The following is a 17,776-nucleotide window of genomic DNA, read 5'->3' as shown; positions in this document are numbered from 1 at the left end:
TATACCATGCATACCCCTGAATCCGCTGCATGAGACTCCTCACGCCTCGTCCACCGTCAACACCTTCTCCACCTTGCTGTACTCCTCGTAAAAGGTCTTGAAGAGCTGCGTGTAGTACTTGATGTCGCCCGACCCGCTCGTCTCCTGGATCGAGTGCATACTCAAGCTCGCGAGGCCGATGTCGACGGTGCGGACGTGCGTCGAGAGGTGGGGGCCCACGGTCGAGCCGCACGTCGAGTCGTTGCGGATTTCAAACTCCTGCACGGGGACGCCGGCGCGCTTCGCGATTTGCCGGAGCAGGAAGGTCGTCTGCGCATTCGACGTGTACCGCTGGTTGGCGTTGGTCTTGATCACGATGCCCTGGTTCATCTTTGGCGCGTTGTTCGTCTCGTACCGCCCCTCGTAGTTGGGGTGGAGGGCGTGGCCCATGTCCGCCGAGATGAGGTACGAGTTGGCGAGGATTTGGTAGTATCCGCGCTCGGCGTTGGGGAGGCCGGCGAGCATCTCGATGAAGGATGGGAGGATGTTGGACTCAGCGCCGTGGTTGCTGACACTGCCGACCTCCTCGTTGTCGTAGATGAGCGCGCAGCGCACGTTGGTCTCCTTGCTCGGCTGGCCTGACGCCGCTTCGGCCTCGACGGCCTGGCAGAGACCCTCGATTGCGCACCACGACGTCGTGAGGTTGTCGAGGCGCGGCGAGAAGATGAACTCGTTGTTCAGCCCGCCCACGGTCGACGGCTGCGTGTCGTACAGACACAGCTCGAAGTCGTGGATGTCGGCCACCGCGCAGCCGAGCTCATCGGCAATCGCCGCGAGAAGCAGGGGGTGGTGCTTGTCCTCCATCGACGCACCGTCGCTCTTGCCGTCCTCCTTCTTCCCAGGAGCAGGCGTACCAGTGCGGCTTGGCACGGCGCTCCCGCCGCTGTTGAGCTGCTCATTAACGAGGCCGAGGACGGGGAGGAACTCGGTCTCCTTGTTGAACTTGAGCTGCTCGTTGACGCCACGGTCGAGGTGAATCGCGAGGGTGGGGATGTGTAGAATCGGTCTGTCGATTTTCACCAGCTTGCTGGTGAACTCGGTGCGCGCGCCCGGAGTCGAGAGGATCACGCGGCCCGCAATCGACAGGTTGCGGTCGAACCAAGTGTGCCACAGGCCGCCGCCGTACAGCTCGGTCCCGACCTGGAGATACCCAGCCTTCTGACGCTTGCTGACGGGGCGGACCTGGTGTCAGCAACATCTGCATTGCGGTCGCATAGGCTTACCTTGAGACATGGGGAGTCGCAGTGTCCCGCGACAAGACTCGCGGCATTGGCCGGGCCGTGCGGAAGGGTGAAGGCAACGAGCGCGCTCTGGTTACGCGTGTAGAAGTACTTGCCACCCGGCGAAAGCTTCTGGGTGGGCTCCCGCTCCGAGACGCGCTCAAAGCCAGCCTTCTTCAGTCGCTGCGATAGGTTGGCCACCGCGTGGAAGGGCGACGGCGACGCGGTCACGAACTCGCAGAACCTGGGTAAGCGTGTGACTATACGATGGGGTATTGAGCCAGGTTTGATCCGCCTCCCCCTGGCCTCCTTCAAACTACACCGCGTGCATACGGTAACTCACTTGACTGCGTCGAGGGGGGCGGCGGCGGGGAACTTCATGGACGGCATATGCGGCTGTGAGCTGTGGATCGATTGTGAAGGATGGGCTTGTGCTGTCGTCGACTGATAGCACGCGGAGATGAGTGCGGGGAGTGACGACTCAGGAACGCAATCTCGCGTGGGCATCGGCGCTGGCCGACGGAGTCAAAGTCGCGTGCACAAAATCGAAACTCTCTGTCGGCAGGTCGGGGTTTACTGTCTTTACCTCCGACAGGCCCCTGCCGGACATCGGTTTGACCTCCGTGTTGCCTGGCTGCGCCCGAGGCTGGTGGTTGAGCTCGTCGACTTAGCGTGCCCGCTCCTCCTCCTCAACTCCTCAAGAATCATCCAAAATGGTGCGTTGGCCGGCGTGACCGACGAGCGTGATGCTGACCGTGTGCCTCTCCGCGACCGCCGACCCCGAATGATACGCGCTGTGCCGTCCCTGCTCTCCCCTTTCCCCCTGTTCGACCCATCCTCTCCGAACAACGAACGCGCACCGAAATCTGTCTCGTCTGTCCACCGCGAACTTCTCTCTCTGCTGCGCGCGCGCTGGCATCTCGATAACAGGGTCGCGTCAGGACCAAGACTGTGAAGCGTGCTTCTCGCGTTCTCATCGAGAAGTACTACCCCCGCCTCACTCTCGACTTTCAGTGAGTGTCACTGCGGCAGCGTGGGCGGGACGGACGCAACGGAAAGGATGAGGAGGCGCGCGCACGCGAGAAGCTGGGGATTCGGCGGAGAGAAACAGCGGAGGAGGGACTGCGCCGGACATCGGGTGGCAAGGGTGGTTTCCAAGTAGGACCTTGAAGGCCTGGCGCAGCCTTCCCCGATGTCTGCCCCGCACCCTACTCCACGCCCAGTTGTCTCCCCTCTTCTCAGCGGCTCTGCGCACCAGATCTCGTTTCCGCGCACCGTTCCGCACGCATACTGGCAATTTTTGGATGAGCTAACCCGCAGCACCAACAAGCGTCTCCTCGATGAGGTCGCCCAGGTCCCCTCCAAGCGTCTCCGCAACAAGATCTCGGGCTGTGAGTCGCCTCGCTTCCCCCGTTCACAATCACGCGCTGACAGCAGTCACCACCCACCTGATGAAGCGTATCCAGAAGGGTCCCGTGCGCGGCATCTCGTTCCGTCTCCAGGAGGAGGAGCGTGAGCGCAAGGACCAGTACGTTCCCGACGTCTCGGCCCTCGCCGTCTCGGAGGAGTCGCCCCTCCAGGTCGACGGCGAGACCAAGGACCTCCTTCGCTCGCTTGGCCTCGACTCGCTCCCCGTCGACGTTGTCAACGTTTCGGCCTACCAGCCCCGCGAGCGCAAGGGCCGCTTCGTCCCCGGCGCCGGCAAGGCGTAAGCCGACCCGGGTCTTGTACATTGCGATGGATGACTATCACTGGAGAGAGTGTAGGTGAGGGCGGCTGTGTGGAGATGGCGGGAGCAGAGGCGAAGCTTGAGAAGGGCGAAGTAGAGGAGAGGCGCAGTTGGGGTGAGTGGGGAAGAGGTGTTGCGCATTGAGCTGTAACCGCCGGCCTGTCAATGGCGCTTGGGAGTGAGGAGGTAGGAGTGGCAAGGCAAGCTGAGGGCAAGCCGAACGTAATGACGCCCGGCGCCTAGTCTGGCCTGGGCTCCAAGCTCGACTGCGCGGCCTTCGTACGCGCACCCCCTAGTACACGTGCAGAACATGCATCTCTGTGTCCTTTCCCCCATGTATGTCTCTCGCGATATGTCTTCGCAACGCCATGGGCAGCCTGCTGCCTTATACCTGACTCACATGGGCGCTCCCCCATGCTAGCGGTGCACCAAAACAGTCAAGAGTGAACTACAAAACGTCGAGCGGCTCTTCCTGATCTCTCTCTCCTCCAGATCGTTGTCATCGCCCGCTCGAACGTTTTTATCGCCTCCGTCCTCCATCCTCCTAATCGCTCTTCCTAGATCGTCCTAGATGCTCCTAGATGCTCCCAAGATCCTCCTAATCGCTCGTCCTTAGATCTCCCTAATGCTCCTAATCACCCGTCCTCCACCTCCCTCTCATGCAACCATACTATCAACTATCAACTATCGAAGAACTCACCTGTCTTTTATGCATCTTGCTGAATAGCCCGGTGGCTCGAGTTGTCGAATCGGTTAATCAGGTGTGGGTTGGAATTAACCTCCGCCACTTAATTCGAATTCTTGATGCCCATCCTGACACGGCGAGAACGGGATTCGAACCCCGACCCTCGGCTTGGCTTGTTGAAGCCCCGAGACGATATTGAACAAGTTCGCTACCGCCTACCCACAGCGCCGTCTGGGGCGAAAACTATGCATTCAAGCTCCATATATACTGCTTCCCATTACATAACAGCCGCCCAGGACAGAACCCGCGAAGTCTTTGACTCAAATGAAGGCATTGATGGTCGATGGAATTTCATCCACCGGAAATGCTCAAGTGCAAAGCTCGTATTTCGAGGAAAGGGCGTGCTCTGTGCGTGTGAGAAGCTTCTGTGATTGGTCAGGCGAGGGACGAACAAGCTTCGCTCCTAGGCGTTCTCTAGAAGACCGACGTCTAATGACCCCGTTTTCTTTCCAGCCCTCTCGCCCTCTCGCGGCCTGTGTCCTCATTCTGAAATTCTGAAGAGGGCGGGCCGACCGATTGGCCCGATCGCCGGAGAAAAGGGGGGTCTGATTGGGAAAGCGGCCGGCTGCAGACGGAAGGGTGACGACCTCGGGCAACTTGGCACCTGTGAGCCCGACTGCGATATGATTGAACCTCTCTTGCGCCTGCGCCTGTTGCCCTATGAAGAACAGCCTGAACCAAGACGCCACGCAATGACACGGTCCATCTCATCCTCCTTGAAGACGCTGCGTGACTGTGATCGGGCCTGTGGCCGACGTGACTATCAATGGAGCTGAGATGAGATTGTCGTAAGCCAGCTGGTCGTCACGCCACGTTCGTTGGCAGTAAAAGCACAAAGAAAACTATGGCGCACGCTCCAGCTAGCTCCAGGAGCGTGGAGATCGTGGCATCAGGAGGTCATGACGACTATCAGCAGCAGGCCAACGGGGTGGCGCCGACGTCGCGCCCATGTGGCTGAGGTGATTACGCCTAGCAGCAGGGTTCGCCGTCGCTATCTGCTATCAGGATGCGGGAGGAACCGGGCGCCGCTGCCGTGACGGTGATTTCGCCCTTCGCTACGTCTCGACGTGCTGTTACTAGCGAGGAAAAAAGGCCGGTAGAGTTCTCGCTAACGGGGACGCAGCCGAGTTTACTGTAATCGCAATGGATGCCGACCGCCAAGGGGGCGGCCAAGCCCCGAGCCGCTGGCCGCTGGTTAACCGGGGTGTAGCCTGTCGTCTGTCGGTCGCGTTTGAGGGACATGGCCGGCGTGCCCGGCTTAGCCGTCGCAGGCCGGCTGCCCCGCAATAGCACGGGGGCAGGGAGGGCGGACGCGCACGTAACGGGCTCATGTGGTTGGCCGACCCCGCGGGGGGTCATGATAGCCGGGGTGGGGTGGTGGGCTGTGGAGCATCTCTGCCCTGTATGTACCCCGCCCCCACTGTCCCTCGCGAGTAGCGAGACACGCTCGCTTGTATCAATCATCTGGCCTCGCACCTCCTTCGACAGCATCGACTGCTATCTCCATCTCATTTAATTTGGACGCACCAAGCCAAGACAATCGACAGAACATCGTCTCGTCAGCGAGGCCGGATAGAGTTTATTCTGCCACTATTGCAAGCCAAGAGCACATCCCTTGTCGATCCCGATTGTCGGAGCGCTCACCGCCAATCACCTGACACCATCGACACCACGACGTCACTCGTCTCCTCCCACCTCCCCTCGCCATCACATCTTGCCTCCACACTATCAATGCCTCTCCGATAATGGCAAAGGACAAGGAAAAGGAAGACGAGGGCCCTCCCGGCGCCGGTACGCTCTTCGTGTATCACGGCGGCGCTGCGCCAACCATCGAGTGGGCCAAGCTCGTGAGTCGCCGTCCTCTCCGAGCTACTGCTGACGCAAGCCACAGACGCAGCCTCGCCTTTTACCATCGCCCGACGTCCTCCTTGACCGCGGCATCGCAGACTACTCGTACGTGCCCCGCGACGAAGGCGGCGTGCTCGGCCGCGGCAAGTTCAGCACCGTGTATCGCGTCCGCTCCGGAAAGAAGGAGTTCGCTCTCAAGCACACCCCATTATACCCCCACCACCCACTCATCGCCGCGCGTCTCTTGCGAGAACCAACGCTCCTTGCCCAACTTCCTCCGCATCCCTGCCTTATCGGTGTCGATGGCTTCGTACGCACCGACGGTCATTTCTATCTCGTTGGTGCGTCACTTGACGAGCCGGAGGAGTTGGAGAGGGGTCATACTAACGCCCAGAGGAGTGCGCCCGGACTCACGTCCCCCTCCCCCACCACCCCGTCCCCCTCGCCCCCAGCCGTGCCGCCTACATCCTCGATCAACTCGTCAGCGTTGTCCGCGATGACTTGCATGCCGGGCGCGTATGCCACCGCGATCTCAAGGGCGACAATATCCTTATCGACATTGAAACAGGCAACATCCTCCTCCTTGGTGAGTAGCTAATCCAAACCTGCGCGCCGCTCACGCAGACCTCGGCCTCGGCACAAACTTCTCCGCGTCCGAGCCCAAGCTCACGACGTGCTGTGGCTCACCAGCCTTCCACTCACCGGAGATAGTCAACGCTCTCAACCACCGCCCAGGGGAAGTCACATACTACGGGTAAGTGAAGGGGCCTTGGTTGCCGACCAGCTGGAACATTATGTGTCGACAGCTGACACCAGGCCCGAAGTTGACATCTGGTGCATCGCGCTGACTATGCTCGCAATGCTACTGCAGACACGTTTCCCCCTCGGCCCACATCACAAGTCGCGGACCATCATGGGCGAGCGGGCCGCCGAATGCCTCGAGCTCATGGATGTCATATATCCACCAGGCGAGCCGTGGCGCGCGCTTGGGCCCGGCGTAGTCACGCAGCTGACTGACATCGAGCTCGTCGAGGAGGAACTAGCGTGGACACGCGTTCGCAGAGCGATGTACAACTTCGTGGACTTGGATGCGCATCGCCGCATGAAGGCCTTCGCAAAGTACGACGTGGGACAGTACATGCGGGCACGTGTGATTGACCACGCACGCATGGTGGCCTTCCGCACCTTCAAGACGACAACCTTTGTGCCATCAGAGGTCAAGTACACGCTACCACTTTACCTCGAAATGGACGATAATGGGCCAATAGTCTTCCGCAATCCGAGCCACGAGAGTGAGAAGCGCATCCTCTCCTACATCAAATACCTCCTCCGCTGCGCCGGTATCCTCTACCACCACCTCCCCGACACATCCCCGCCCGTCTTGCAACTCGTCCTGCCGCTCGCACCGCCAGCTCAAGCGGACGACGACCGCCTGCCTCAAACCACTGAAGGGTGGGTAGCACAGCTGTTGGGACTGGGACGCAAATCTCCCTTCCGCTCCAACAGTGTCCCTCCACCAAGTGTGCGCAAGGAGGCGCCGCCACCCCAGGCAGACCTGAGGGGCAAGCGCGCGTGGGCGCAGCAAGCATGGATGCAGATCAAGGTCGAGAAAGCCGGCAATCTCTCAGGCAGCGTGGCGGCGTCCCGCGCTCCAAGCCGCGCCCCCTCGCGCCCCTCCTCCCGCCCCAGCTCGAAACCCGGGAGCCGGAACGCGAGCAAGTCGCGCCCCGGCTCGCGCTCCCGCGCGCTCTCGACGCCCGAGGAGCCGCTGAGCCCCGCCCCCGACCACATCACTCTGGAACCGCTGCAGGAGGGCAAGCCGCACCAACACCTCATGCGGAGTCTGTCAAGCCTCACAGCTGAGCGCAAGGCCGGCAAGAAGCCAATGCCCGTCAGAACTGTGTCGACGCCGCTGCTGGACGACCCCCCATCGCCGCCGCCGTCACCGGAGGCGCTCCTCGGCGCGCCGCTGCGCCGCACAGTCTCTGTGTCGATCGCGGCGCTCGCGCACGCCCCGCGCGTTGTGCTCACGCTCACTGAGCCGCGGGGATACGACGTTGTGCGAGACGCGCTGGCGGCCGCCATCCCCCCGCCGCCGACGGAGAGCGTAACCCGGCGGCGCAAGCCCGACGTGCCCCCCACGCCCCCGACGCGCGCCCTCGCGATCCCCAGCACGAGCGGGGACGAGGGCGAGCCGTCGCGCGGCCGCTCGCGCAGCAAGGAGACACCGCCGTCGTACCTCCGCGAGGATAGGGAGCGGAGCGCGACGGTCAAGCCCACCGGCGGCAAAGCCCAGCCTGTGGGCAGCCTTGGCGTGGATACCGGAAGCGGGCATAGCACGCCGCGGCCGTCCAAACCCCGGAGACGGGATAGTAGCAAGGATAGAGAGCGGGCGCGGCGGAACGGAGATCGGAGAGAGCAGACGAGCGATTCGGGGCATTCACGCTCGTCGGCGTCGGGGTTGGCGCCGCAATCACGTGAAGACAGCTCGAATTCGTCGCGGCGTGGGGATAGCTCCCACTCGCGAGCGGGGGAGAGCATGACTTCGCGCCGCTCCAACCCCAGCGAGAGCGGGAGTATGCTCCTCCTCAACGTCGGCAAGGCTGGAGCGGCCGCCGCGATAGCCAGCAGACCTGTCGCGCGGCGCTCGTCCTCTGTCCCTCCCCTCTTACCCGTCTCGCCCCTAAAGACACTAGGCATGACCCACCGAGAATAATCACGAGACGAGACACTGGTCAACCCGCACACAATAGACTGACGATCACGACTCTCGAATCTGTAGTACCCCCGACTGTATTGGCCAGTAACACCGACAACGATGCATTTTCTTACCAGCGATAGGTCTTACCTGGGCCACGGCCCCGCTGAGTATTTTATGGCGAGCAAAGAGAAGGGACACGGAAGAGGAGGCGACGCGATGCGGTCTACACCTAGTACCGCGGCCGCGCGTCATATCCGCCACGGGGCGGGCGGTCGTCTCCGCGAGGAGCCCTGTCGTCGTAGCGGCTGGCGTGAGCATGGTCCAAACATAGGTTTGTCGTGTCGGTGCCACAGAGGCATGAGGCAAGGATGGTCCGGGCATCACATCACGGCCCACGCCTCCACCATTGAAAGGTCTGACTTCCCTCACTCAGCATGTCTGCTGACGAATAGGAAGCGTGTACTCTCCAAATAGCCACCTGCGCAAACAATCACAACCGCAAAGTACTCACTCAGGAGGGGGGCCGCGACGGTAGTCGTCGTAACCACCGTCGCCACCGCCGCCGCCACCGCGACGATCATCGTAGCGGTCATAGCCGCCACGGCGGTCGTCATAACGGCCACCACCACGACGGTCATCATAACGGTCGTCGTAGCCACGCGGGCCACGGTCAGAGTAGCGCGCATCGTAAGAACGCGGCTGGTATGGGCGCTCATCGTGGCCACCGTAACCACCGCCGCCGTAACCGCCACCACCGTAGCCACCTCCGTAACCGCCGCCGCCACCGTAGCGGCCACCACCGCCTCCACCGAAGCCGGGACGGTCGTACTTGACGCCGTGGTAACGGCCAGGAGTGGGGGTGCGCGCACGGCCGCGCTTGGCGTGCGTGACGGTGACGACGCGACCCTCGAGCTCCTTGCCCGAGAACTCGGTGATGGCATTCTCCGCCTCGGTCGACGTCTCAAACATGACAAAGCCAAAGCCACGCGACTCCTCTGAATGTTAGCCTAGAGCATGCTGGGCGGACATACGAGTGTGCGGGTCAAGCATCACCTGAGCCTTGACGATCTTGCCAACCTTGGAGAAGTGGTCCTCGAGGCCGCGGTCGGTGATCGAGCGCGCGAGCCCGCTAACGTGCAGGTTGTTGCCCCTGTTCGTGGAGCCATCCTCGTTGCTGATGTCAGAGTAGCTTTGGTGGGGGACTCACCGGCCACGGTCCTCACCACCGCCGCCACCGCCACCGCCACCGCCACCGTTGCGGCCGGGCGAGCGCGAGCGGTCACGGCGTGGAGCGGGCGAACGCTCACGCTCGCGCTCGTCGCGGCGGGGAGAGGCGGCGCGGGGAGAACCGTCGCGCTGCTCGCGGTAGTTGTCGCCGGCCGGGGCCGAGTTCTGCCAAACTAAGTTGTTAGGAGTGATCATGAACGCGAGAGAGTGTGCAAGAATGCAAGGTCAAGTAGACGACGGAAAGAGGGGAGACGGTGGCGCAATTTGTAGAAGGAATTGGATGATGAACTGCAGTGGGAACGTGATGGTAGGTAAAGGAAGGCGAAGGTGATGACAGAGCACAAACAGGAAGCTGGCCAAGCCAGCGACAGCACCTCACTCGCCGTGGATGGCCACGCTGAGCCACTAGGAGGGCCAGCGGACTGCGCGAATAGAACATATGCGCAGGCTAGGGACTGCGGGGGTGCCATGAGCGTGTCGCGTCGCGTCGCGTTGCGTTGCGGTTGCGTTGCTTCGCTGGCGCAGATGACGGGCAATAACTCTGACCGTTGATGCCGCACTAGTCGCTGCACGGAACAGACTGGCGCGGGGGATCGACGCGAAGACGCGAGGCAATGGAGGCGGACTAAACGAGGCGAACACAAGCCGAAACGAGGCGAGGCGCTATGGAAGTGGAGGTGGAGGTCGCTGGTCGCCTTGCGGGCGGGCCGCGTGACGGATGCGGGGCGAGGCGAAGGCGGGGAGAGCGAGAGCGAAGGACGTACCGTCGGAGGGGTCGGACATGGTGGTTAGAGAGGTATTGATGTTGTGGAGGGCATGAATGGGTTCGACCTAGGCTGAGGTGGCTGACGGCAATACCGGAAATTGGCGGGTGTGGCAAGGCGTCATCACCCTAGCACACCAGTCGGTATAGAGTCCAACTCGCATCAACATCAACATTCGAATGCATCTACATATGTCTAGTTCTACGACGCCTTGATTCGAACTCCCTTCGAGCGGGGGTGCGCCTCCTCCTCCTCCGTCGCCTTCTCCTCCGCTCCTTCACCGGCCTTCTCGATGTTCACACCCATACCCATGGCCTTCCGGAACTCTTCACGAATGTCATCGCTGACACCAATACGCTGCTCCCGTCCACCCATGTGGTCGACGTTGGCCCACGACAGAATCTCGCCCTTCCACCTCTTCTTCTGCGCGTCGTAGGTGGCGCGCACCTTCATCTGGCTCGTGTTAAGACACGGCTTGTGGGTGTCCACACCTGGGGCGACGGAGAAGGAAAAGGGAGGGGAGAGGAGCGCGCCGAGCAAAGCGGAGATGTACGCGCCGTGCGAGACGGCGAGGACTATGGGCTCAGGCGTGGAGGGGTCGGTGGGCCCGGTGGGAACGTGGTCGGCGAAGAAGCCCTCTGCCCACTCTTTGACGCGAGCGCGGAAGCTGGTGTCAGCTCTTTGAAGCACTACAGTAGCAAGGTGAGAGGTTTGGGGACTCACGCTCCGCTCTGCTCCGCATCGGGGGGGATGCCGTCCTTGGGCGTCCAGCGCTTTCCCTCCAGCGAGCCGAGCTGGCGCTCGCGCAATCCTGGGTCGGCGACCAGCTCGAGGCCGGGGTGCTGGCTAACCACAGCCTGGGCGGTCTGGCGTTAGTTGACAGAGACGACTTGTACCACGCATAGCAGAGACACTCACCTCGAATGCACGCGTCAGGTGCGAGCTTCGCGCCTCCGTGAATGGCACCGACTTGAGAGCCTCGGCGAGCAGCGCCGCCTCCATCTGCCCCTGCTCATTAAGATGGACGTTGATGTTGCCCTGGATGATCCCCTGGGCGTTGCTGGTGTGAGCGGCGGAGGCACTCGTCGTAGATGTCGGTCAGCGCGACTCACAACTCGGTCTGGCCGTGGCGGCAGAAGTAGATGAGCATGGTGGGCGAGTGTGTAAAGCCGACACCGCAGTTGTGTCTGGAGGGGCTCAACAGAAGTCCCAAGTCCGGCTCGCCTGAAGCCGGCGATCCGCCATCAGGACATAGAGCGGATGTGACCGAGTGATGCACTCAACGTGTGGCGCACGTGGCGGAGAAACCACTTAAAACCCTCAAAATATTCCCTCACCCCTGGAAAATCACCACCCCCGGTGTCCAGCTCAGGAACACGCCCGACAAGTCCGCCAAGCAACGTGCACGACTTTGGACATGTCGACTCTTGCTCGACTTTCCATTCCACCCACCTCATCTCAACCATGTCCTCCCCCATCGTCGTCTGCATCGGTAACCCCCTCGTACGTCGTGGATAGGGCATTGTGGGGTGCGCGCTGGCTACACATTTCGATGGCGCCCCCGTGCATGCCACATGCTGCCTCATCCTTCACTGTTCCGCGCCTGACCCCAGCTCGACATCCAGGTGTCGCCCCAGGACGGCCCCAAGTACCTCGAGAAGTACGGCCTCAAGGCCAACGATGCCATCCTCGCCGAGGAGAAGCACATGCCCATCTACGAGGACATTGTCGCCAACTCCGAGGTCACCTATGTGGCTGGTGGTGCCGCCCAGAACGCGGCGCGTGCGGCTTCGGTGAGTCTCTTGGGGAGAGGGCGTGGGGCTTGGGGCGTCACCTTGAGCGTGACCTTTGACGCGCTTTACGGCTTTGAACTAGGAAGTTGTGCCCATCAACCTTTCGCTCCCCCAGACCGGTCATCTGCGTCTTTATTTGCGGCATACGCACGATGGCATACCTTCCGTAGCAGCGCTGACCTCAGTACGTCCTCCCCGAGAAGTCGGTTGCCTACATCGGCTCGGTCGGTGACGATGACCTTAAGCAGACCCTCCAGAAGGTCAACGAGACCGAGGGTGTTGTGAGCGCGTACGAGGTCCAGCCCGCGCCCACGAAGACCGGTGCCTGCGCCGTCATTCTCTCGAACCACGACCGTTCGCTCGTCACCACCCTCCGCGCCGCCGAGATGTTCCACAAGGAGCACCTCGCCAAGCCCGAGGTCGCCGCCCTCATCGACGGCGCCAAGTTCTTCTACATTGGCGGTTTCTTCCTCACCCACGGCATCGAGTCGGCTCTCGAGGTCGCCAAGGCTGCCTCGAGCCGCGGCAAGACTGTTGTCCTCAACCTCTCAGCGCCCTTCATCGCCCAGTTCTTCAAGGTCCAGCTTGAGGAGCTCCTTCCCCACGTCGACATCCTTATCGGCAACGAGTCCGAGGCCGCCGCTTACGCCGAGGCTGCCGGCCTTGCCGACGCCACCCCCGAGCAGGTCGCGTCCACCCTTGCCGTCTTCTCCAAGTCGAACGCCTCGCGCCCCCGTGTTGTCATCATCACCCAGGGCCCCGACAGCACCCTCGTCGCGTCGTCGAGCCCCTCGGCCTCGCCCGCCAACCTCTCCCCCAACGACCCCAACCCCAAGATCTACCCCGTCCCCAAGCTTGCCGCCGACAAGATCATCGACACCAACGGTGCCGGTGACATGTTTGCCGGTGGCCTTCTTGGTGCCCTCGCGCAGGGCAAGAGCCTTGACGAGGCCATCGAGGTCGGCCACAAGCTCGGCCAGATGTGCTGCGGCCAGATCGGCCCTAAGCTCCAGTTCCCCAAGGTCAACGTCCTTTAAATACAGGGTAGCACCTAGGCGAGCTCATTTAGAGCTAGGATGTTAGAAGAGAAACAAAAGGGCCTCAACGCCCACATACCCGTACACGCATACCCTCATCTGTAGCATCATAGAAGGCTGCATCATTTCAACAGTGCTCGTGCGTAAGGATATCCATCTCGTAAGCTAGTGTGTGTGAGTATGCATCAGCGCGCATGTGCGGTAGTCTGCTGTTCGTCAGTGGCTGCTCGTGGAACACATCATGCTCACACACGCCACACCGCAAGTGGCAGGCAAGTTGCAGCATCGGTAGCTGCAGCCCAACAATTGGCATAGTCACGCGGCAGTGGTATAGCTCTAGCTCGTCGTTATCTTTTCGCCCCGATCCGCCACTGCTGCTGATCCGCAGCTTGCCGTCGTTTAGCGAGAAACGATATCATGGACGTCCGTCGCAGAGAGGCACCCAGAATATGCCCGAAGGGTCACACGTGATGATTCTATTCCCGTTAAGTCAATCGCATTAGGAGTTTTTCTAATGTCGGTTGGCGATCCAAAGTGAGTTTCACTGATTGATAAGCATTCACAACATCGCACTTGGATTGTGGCGGCATCCCAACTGATCTCTCTAACCTCGCGCTCACCGGAAGTGCTATATATACAGCCTCTGCAATCTCTTGGCATCGCATCAGTTCTCTCCGGGACACAGTCTCACGATCGTCGATCCTCTATCCTCTAACAAACTCACACCTAACCCAATGCCACGCCCTACCCCCACTCGCACCGACGCTGAGTGGTACGCCGCGCCCTCAGCAGGCATGGCGCGCATCCACCGCGGCTTCAAGTCCGCCTTCGCGGAGAACCACCGCCTCGCCGACGGCACCTTCCACAAATACGGCATGTCGCTGCGCGGGTTCCTGCACCACGCGCGCGCCGTCGCGCTCTCGCTGGACGGGCACCACCGGAACGAAGAGGCCAACATCTTCCCCGTGCTCGCACGCACACACCCGGCGTTCGCGCGCTCGTCCGCACACGTTGCGTCGCACCGCGTCATCCACGACGGGCTGGAGCGATACAATGCCTATCTGGACAAAGCGAGCGCGGATCCGGGGAGCTACAATGCCGCCGAGTTCCGCGCGGTTATCGACAGCTTTAAGGAGCCCATGGAGAAACACCTCGACCAGGAGGTGCGCGACCTTGAGCCGTCTACGCTTAGACTTATGGGCGTCACGGTTGAGGACCTCAAGCGCCTCCCGTTCTAAGCCGTCACTCAAGTAGACCGACGCATGGATATAGATTAGACGTCACAGGACCCCGTACTGTGTCGATGCGTGTTTATGCGCCATAAGACACAGGTCAACGTTTCTGCCGTTCTTGCTTGCTGTCAGTGCTTCCACTGAATCATTATTTGTTAGTCGTGGATGGCCAGGAGTGAGATGTACGTTGCAAGGAGTGGGTTACGAGCGGCGAAAGAGTGGGTTGCACCGAATGGGTTTGGCCACTCTCCGGCGGCTGTCCGACTTCATCTCAGAATTCACACAACATTGACACCCTTTGATTATCACGACATCGCTCGAAGGAGAGTGTCACTAGTGCCACAATACGCCCAATCGCCACGGATGCACGTTTCTTCCCGTGCAAACCTACAAGCGAGATCCAACATCAGGCTGACGTGGGTCCTCAATACGGCGGATTAAATTGTGCTTTAGAATTCAGATCTCCTGTAAATTGACTAAAACACTGACTATCCCAATTCGCCAACCCAACCTTCTCTATCAATGCAGATCCATAGGGTATCTATAGTACCAGGTGTACATACAGCGCGGCACGCCGCGGTCACTCGCGCTCCCCGCCCCCCATCTAGCCCACTTAACGACGCTGCGTCTTGCCGCCCTTGCGCTTGCCCGCCAGCATCCACTTGGGACGCGTGATAGGGATGTGACGGTCCGACTCGGACGCCTTGGCGAGACGGTTGCGCTCGCGCACAGCGAAGTGGTGCAGCTGCTTGGACTTGTCCGCCTGCTCCTTGGTCGTGATACCGGCGGGGAGGAGCTCGCCCTTGGGCGCGGCGCGGCCCTTGCGCGGCCGCTCGTCCATGTCCACATCCATGGACACGTCGCCGTCGCCGTCGCCGTCGCCGTCGCTGCCGCGGCTGGCCTCGGCGGCCTCCCATGCCGCCTTCTTCGCGGCGATGAGGCGCGCCGCACGCTTCTCCAGCACGACCGGGTCGTGGCCGTGTTTGCGCATGCCCTGCGTGAACTCGTCGAGCGTGACGTGCTTCTTCTTGCGCGGGATCACAGGCTTGTTCTGCAGCGTGTTCTTGGCCTGGCTGATCTTCTTGAGCTGCGCCTTGCGGCGGGCAACCTGGGCGGCGGCGTCGAGGAACTCCTCCTCGTCCGAGTCGAGCATCTCCTCCTCGTCCGAGGCGTAGAAGCCCTCCGCCTCGAGCTTCTCCTCCTCGCGCTCCAGCGCCTCGAGCTTGGCCTCGATGTCCGGGTCGATAAAGTCGGCGACGTTCTTGCCGTTGAGGATCTCGGGCATGATGTCGTACTTCCACGAGTCGTCCGCCAGCATGTAGTCGCGCTTGAGGTCCTGCGTGTAGATGCCGAGCCAGGGGTTGAGGCCCATCTCCTGCTCGACTTCCTTCTCGAGCTTGCGGCGGTTCGGGTCCTCCTTGTCGTACGTGGTGCGGCTCTTGACGGCCTCGGGGATGAACGCAGGTCGCTCAACGTCGTCACGCTTCTGGGGCATCGCAACGTGGATCTTGTTGGCAACGGCCTCGATGCGGTGGCCACGCAGCTTCTGCTCAACACGGTGGGCCAGGAGCTGCTCACAAGCCTTGTTGCGCACGTCCATAACACCCTCCTCCGAGTACGTCGATGCCTCAACTACGGTCACGGTCTTGTCGTTGAGGATCGTGTCGACGAAAGCACGGTTGTCGGGGCTCAGGTCCGACAGGCGAACAATGTCGATCTTGTTGATCACAAGAACGACAGGCTTGTTTGCGAAGAGGGGCTTGATCGAGTGGAAGAGCTTGCACTGCGCCTCGATGGTATAGCCACACTGCTCGGACAGGTCCATGAAGTAGAGAATGGCGGCACGGAGGTGAGCAAGCGCGGTGATAGACTGCATCTCGATCGTGTTCATCTCCTCGAGCGGGTGGTCGAGCACACCGGGGGTGTCGACAACCTGCCAGCGGAGGTACTTGTAGTCCATGTGGCCGACGAAAAGCGACTTGGTAGTGAAAGCGTAAGGCTGGACGTCGACATCGGCGCGAGTGATCTTGTTGACGAACGACGACTTGCCGACGTTGGGGTAGCCGCAGATGATGAGCGTGCGTGTGTTGGGGTCGATGGCGGGAAGACGCGAGATGTGCTGGCGCACCTGCTCAAGGTAAGCGAGGGGGTCCTTCTGGCGGCGCATGATGGTGGCCATGCGACCAAGGGCAGCACGCTTGAGCTGCTTGCAACGGTACAGCGAGTCACCGAACTTCAGGAGGCGGCAGTAGTCCTTGGCGACCTGGGCGATGAGGTGACGAGCCGTCGAGATCTGACCGAGCGCCAGCTTGTAGTGGTTCTTGTCATACAGCACGTTGAGCAGGCTCGAGAGGAACGGGTGCAGGTTGTCAAGAATTGGGAACTCGTCAAGGATGCGACCGAGCTTCTCGTCGAACGCGTCCTGCGTGAACTTGACCTTGCGCATGTAGAAATTCCTGATACGCGAGATCTCGAGGTCAGCCATGTCCGGGGTGCTCGTGTGAGCCGACTCACCTTGAAGTTCTTGTGGATGACGGTGGGGGTGCGGCGCATGGTACCCTGGAGAACGACATCGATGAAGTCGGCCGACGAGGGCACCGGCGCAATGTCCTTGATCATGCTAGTGGTCGCCATGGTGGTGAGATGTGACTGGGAGAGAGGAGACTAGAGGTGGCAAAGGCGAGGGCGTTGAGGCTAGGCTGCGGCTGTGGGCTAGCTGGGTATCGGCGCGCACGTTGCGTGTGCTTTTGCAGATGTTACAGGTGGCGAAGGCGTCCTAGGCGATGTCTAGAGAGAGCCGAGGGGAGATGAATAGAGAAATGTAGCCCACCGAGGAGCGAGACGCAATGGAGAAAGAGAGAGAGTGCACAGGCTGTACAGGCTGGCCACTCTCAAAATCCTACAAACCTCCACCCGTCAGAGAGTTGCTTGCTTGCGTGGGGTGCCCATTCCCACCACGGGAGAGAAAATATGCCTCCACTCGCGTGCTGTTAGCTAACACCACGTGTTGCTTCCGGAATCAAATCGGCAGCTGCAGATAGGCACGCAGGGGAGCCGCAATTGGACTCAAAGCTGGTCGAGTAAATGAGCGGAAGCAAATTGTAACGTGTCACCCTACAATGTTCGGGGGGCCACGAGAAGACGCGTAACCATCAGCTCCACCGATTGAATGGCAGGCACCACTGGGCAGAGTAGGCGTGCCACACTCCCCTTGTCCCACTCATCACCCACCTCCCTCACACCCTCCCTCCCTCCCTCCCTCCCTCGTACTCGAGCTTGCACTCGCTCCTCCATCCATCCACACGACCATTCACTTTCTCAATCTCCACACGTCGAACATCCTCGACTACTCTCTCCCCCACGTCGAGCACACCCCCGTTCTCAACGAGGCCATCTGTCAGCGGCTGATCCGGCGACTTCCCGTCCCGACTCCGTCGTCGT

General features: G+C 61.2%; 7 protein-coding genes across 7 annotated transcripts; 4 read left to right on the top strand and 3 right to left on the bottom strand.

The window, feature by feature from the left end:
• Positions 1 to 39: 39 nt before the first annotated feature.
• On the bottom strand, positions 40 to 1,640 carry COLE_03957 (uncharacterized protein; the record flags this gene model as incomplete). Its single annotated transcript, XM_018422899.2, has 3 exons — positions 40 to 1,221; positions 1,263 to 1,503; positions 1,603 to 1,640. 3 exons carry the CDS (start codon positions 1,638 to 1,640, stop codon positions 40 to 42), a joined length of 1,461 nt encoding a protein of 486 aa, XP_018279586.1.
• A 3,838-nt stretch (positions 1,641 to 5,478) lies between these two features.
• Positions 5,479 to 8,297, top strand: COLE_03956 (uncharacterized protein; the record flags this gene model as incomplete). Its single annotated transcript, XM_018427334.2, has 5 exons — positions 5,479 to 5,580; positions 5,619 to 5,922; positions 5,976 to 6,167; positions 6,206 to 6,335; positions 6,398 to 8,297. 5 exons carry the CDS (start codon positions 5,479 to 5,481, stop codon positions 8,295 to 8,297), a joined length of 2,628 nt encoding a protein of 875 aa, XP_018279584.1.
• Positions 8,298 to 10,474: 2,177 nt separating this feature from the next.
• Positions 10,475 to 11,423, bottom strand: COLE_03955 (uncharacterized protein; the record flags this gene model as incomplete). Its single annotated transcript, XM_018422897.2, has 4 exons — positions 10,475 to 10,940; positions 10,997 to 11,139; positions 11,192 to 11,333; positions 11,386 to 11,423. The coding sequence occupies 4 exons, from the start codon at positions 11,421 to 11,423 to the stop codon at positions 10,475 to 10,477; spliced, it is 789 nt and encodes a 262-aa protein (XP_018279582.1).
• A 314-nt stretch (positions 11,424 to 11,737) lies between these two features.
• On the top strand, positions 11,738 to 13,103 carry COLE_03954 (uncharacterized protein; the record flags this gene model as incomplete). The annotated part of the gene is made up of 3 exons (XM_018420325.1): positions 11,738 to 11,776; positions 11,887 to 12,066; positions 12,252 to 13,103. 3 exons carry the CDS (start codon positions 11,738 to 11,740, stop codon positions 13,101 to 13,103), a joined length of 1,071 nt encoding a protein of 356 aa, XP_018279581.1.
• Positions 13,104 to 13,297: 194 nt separating this feature from the next.
• Positions 13,298 to 13,606, top strand: COLE_03953 (uncharacterized protein; the record flags this gene model as incomplete). The annotated part of the gene is made up of 1 exon (XM_018427333.2): positions 13,298 to 13,606. The coding sequence occupies one exon, from the start codon at positions 13,298 to 13,300 to the stop codon at positions 13,604 to 13,606; it is 309 nt and encodes a 102-aa protein (XP_018279580.1).
• A 291-nt stretch (positions 13,607 to 13,897) lies between these two features.
• COLE_03952 (uncharacterized protein) lies at positions 13,898 to 14,341 on the top strand (the record flags this gene model as incomplete). The annotated part of the gene is made up of 1 exon (XM_018420329.1): positions 13,898 to 14,341. The coding sequence occupies one exon, from the start codon at positions 13,898 to 13,900 to the stop codon at positions 14,339 to 14,341; it is 444 nt and encodes a 147-aa protein (XP_018279579.1).
• A 607-nt stretch (positions 14,342 to 14,948) lies between these two features.
• On the bottom strand, positions 14,949 to 16,969 carry COLE_03951 (uncharacterized protein; the record flags this gene model as incomplete). Its single annotated transcript, XM_018422896.2, has 2 exons — positions 14,949 to 16,805; positions 16,850 to 16,969. 2 exons carry the CDS (start codon positions 16,967 to 16,969, stop codon positions 14,949 to 14,951), a joined length of 1,977 nt encoding a protein of 658 aa, XP_018279578.1.
• Between the last annotated feature and the right edge of the window lie 807 nt (positions 16,970 to 17,776).

Source organism: Cutaneotrichosporon oleaginosum (genome assembly GCF_008065305.1).
Source record: "Cutaneotrichosporon oleaginosum strain ATCC 20508 chromosome Unknown ATCC20508_contig03, whole genome shotgun sequence".
Taxonomy (NCBI): Eukaryota; Fungi; Basidiomycota; class Tremellomycetes; order Trichosporonales; family Trichosporonaceae; genus Cutaneotrichosporon; species Cutaneotrichosporon oleaginosum.
The sequence above is the reverse complement of the archived record's forward strand: the minus strand, read 5'-3'. Positions and strand labels throughout refer to the sequence as shown.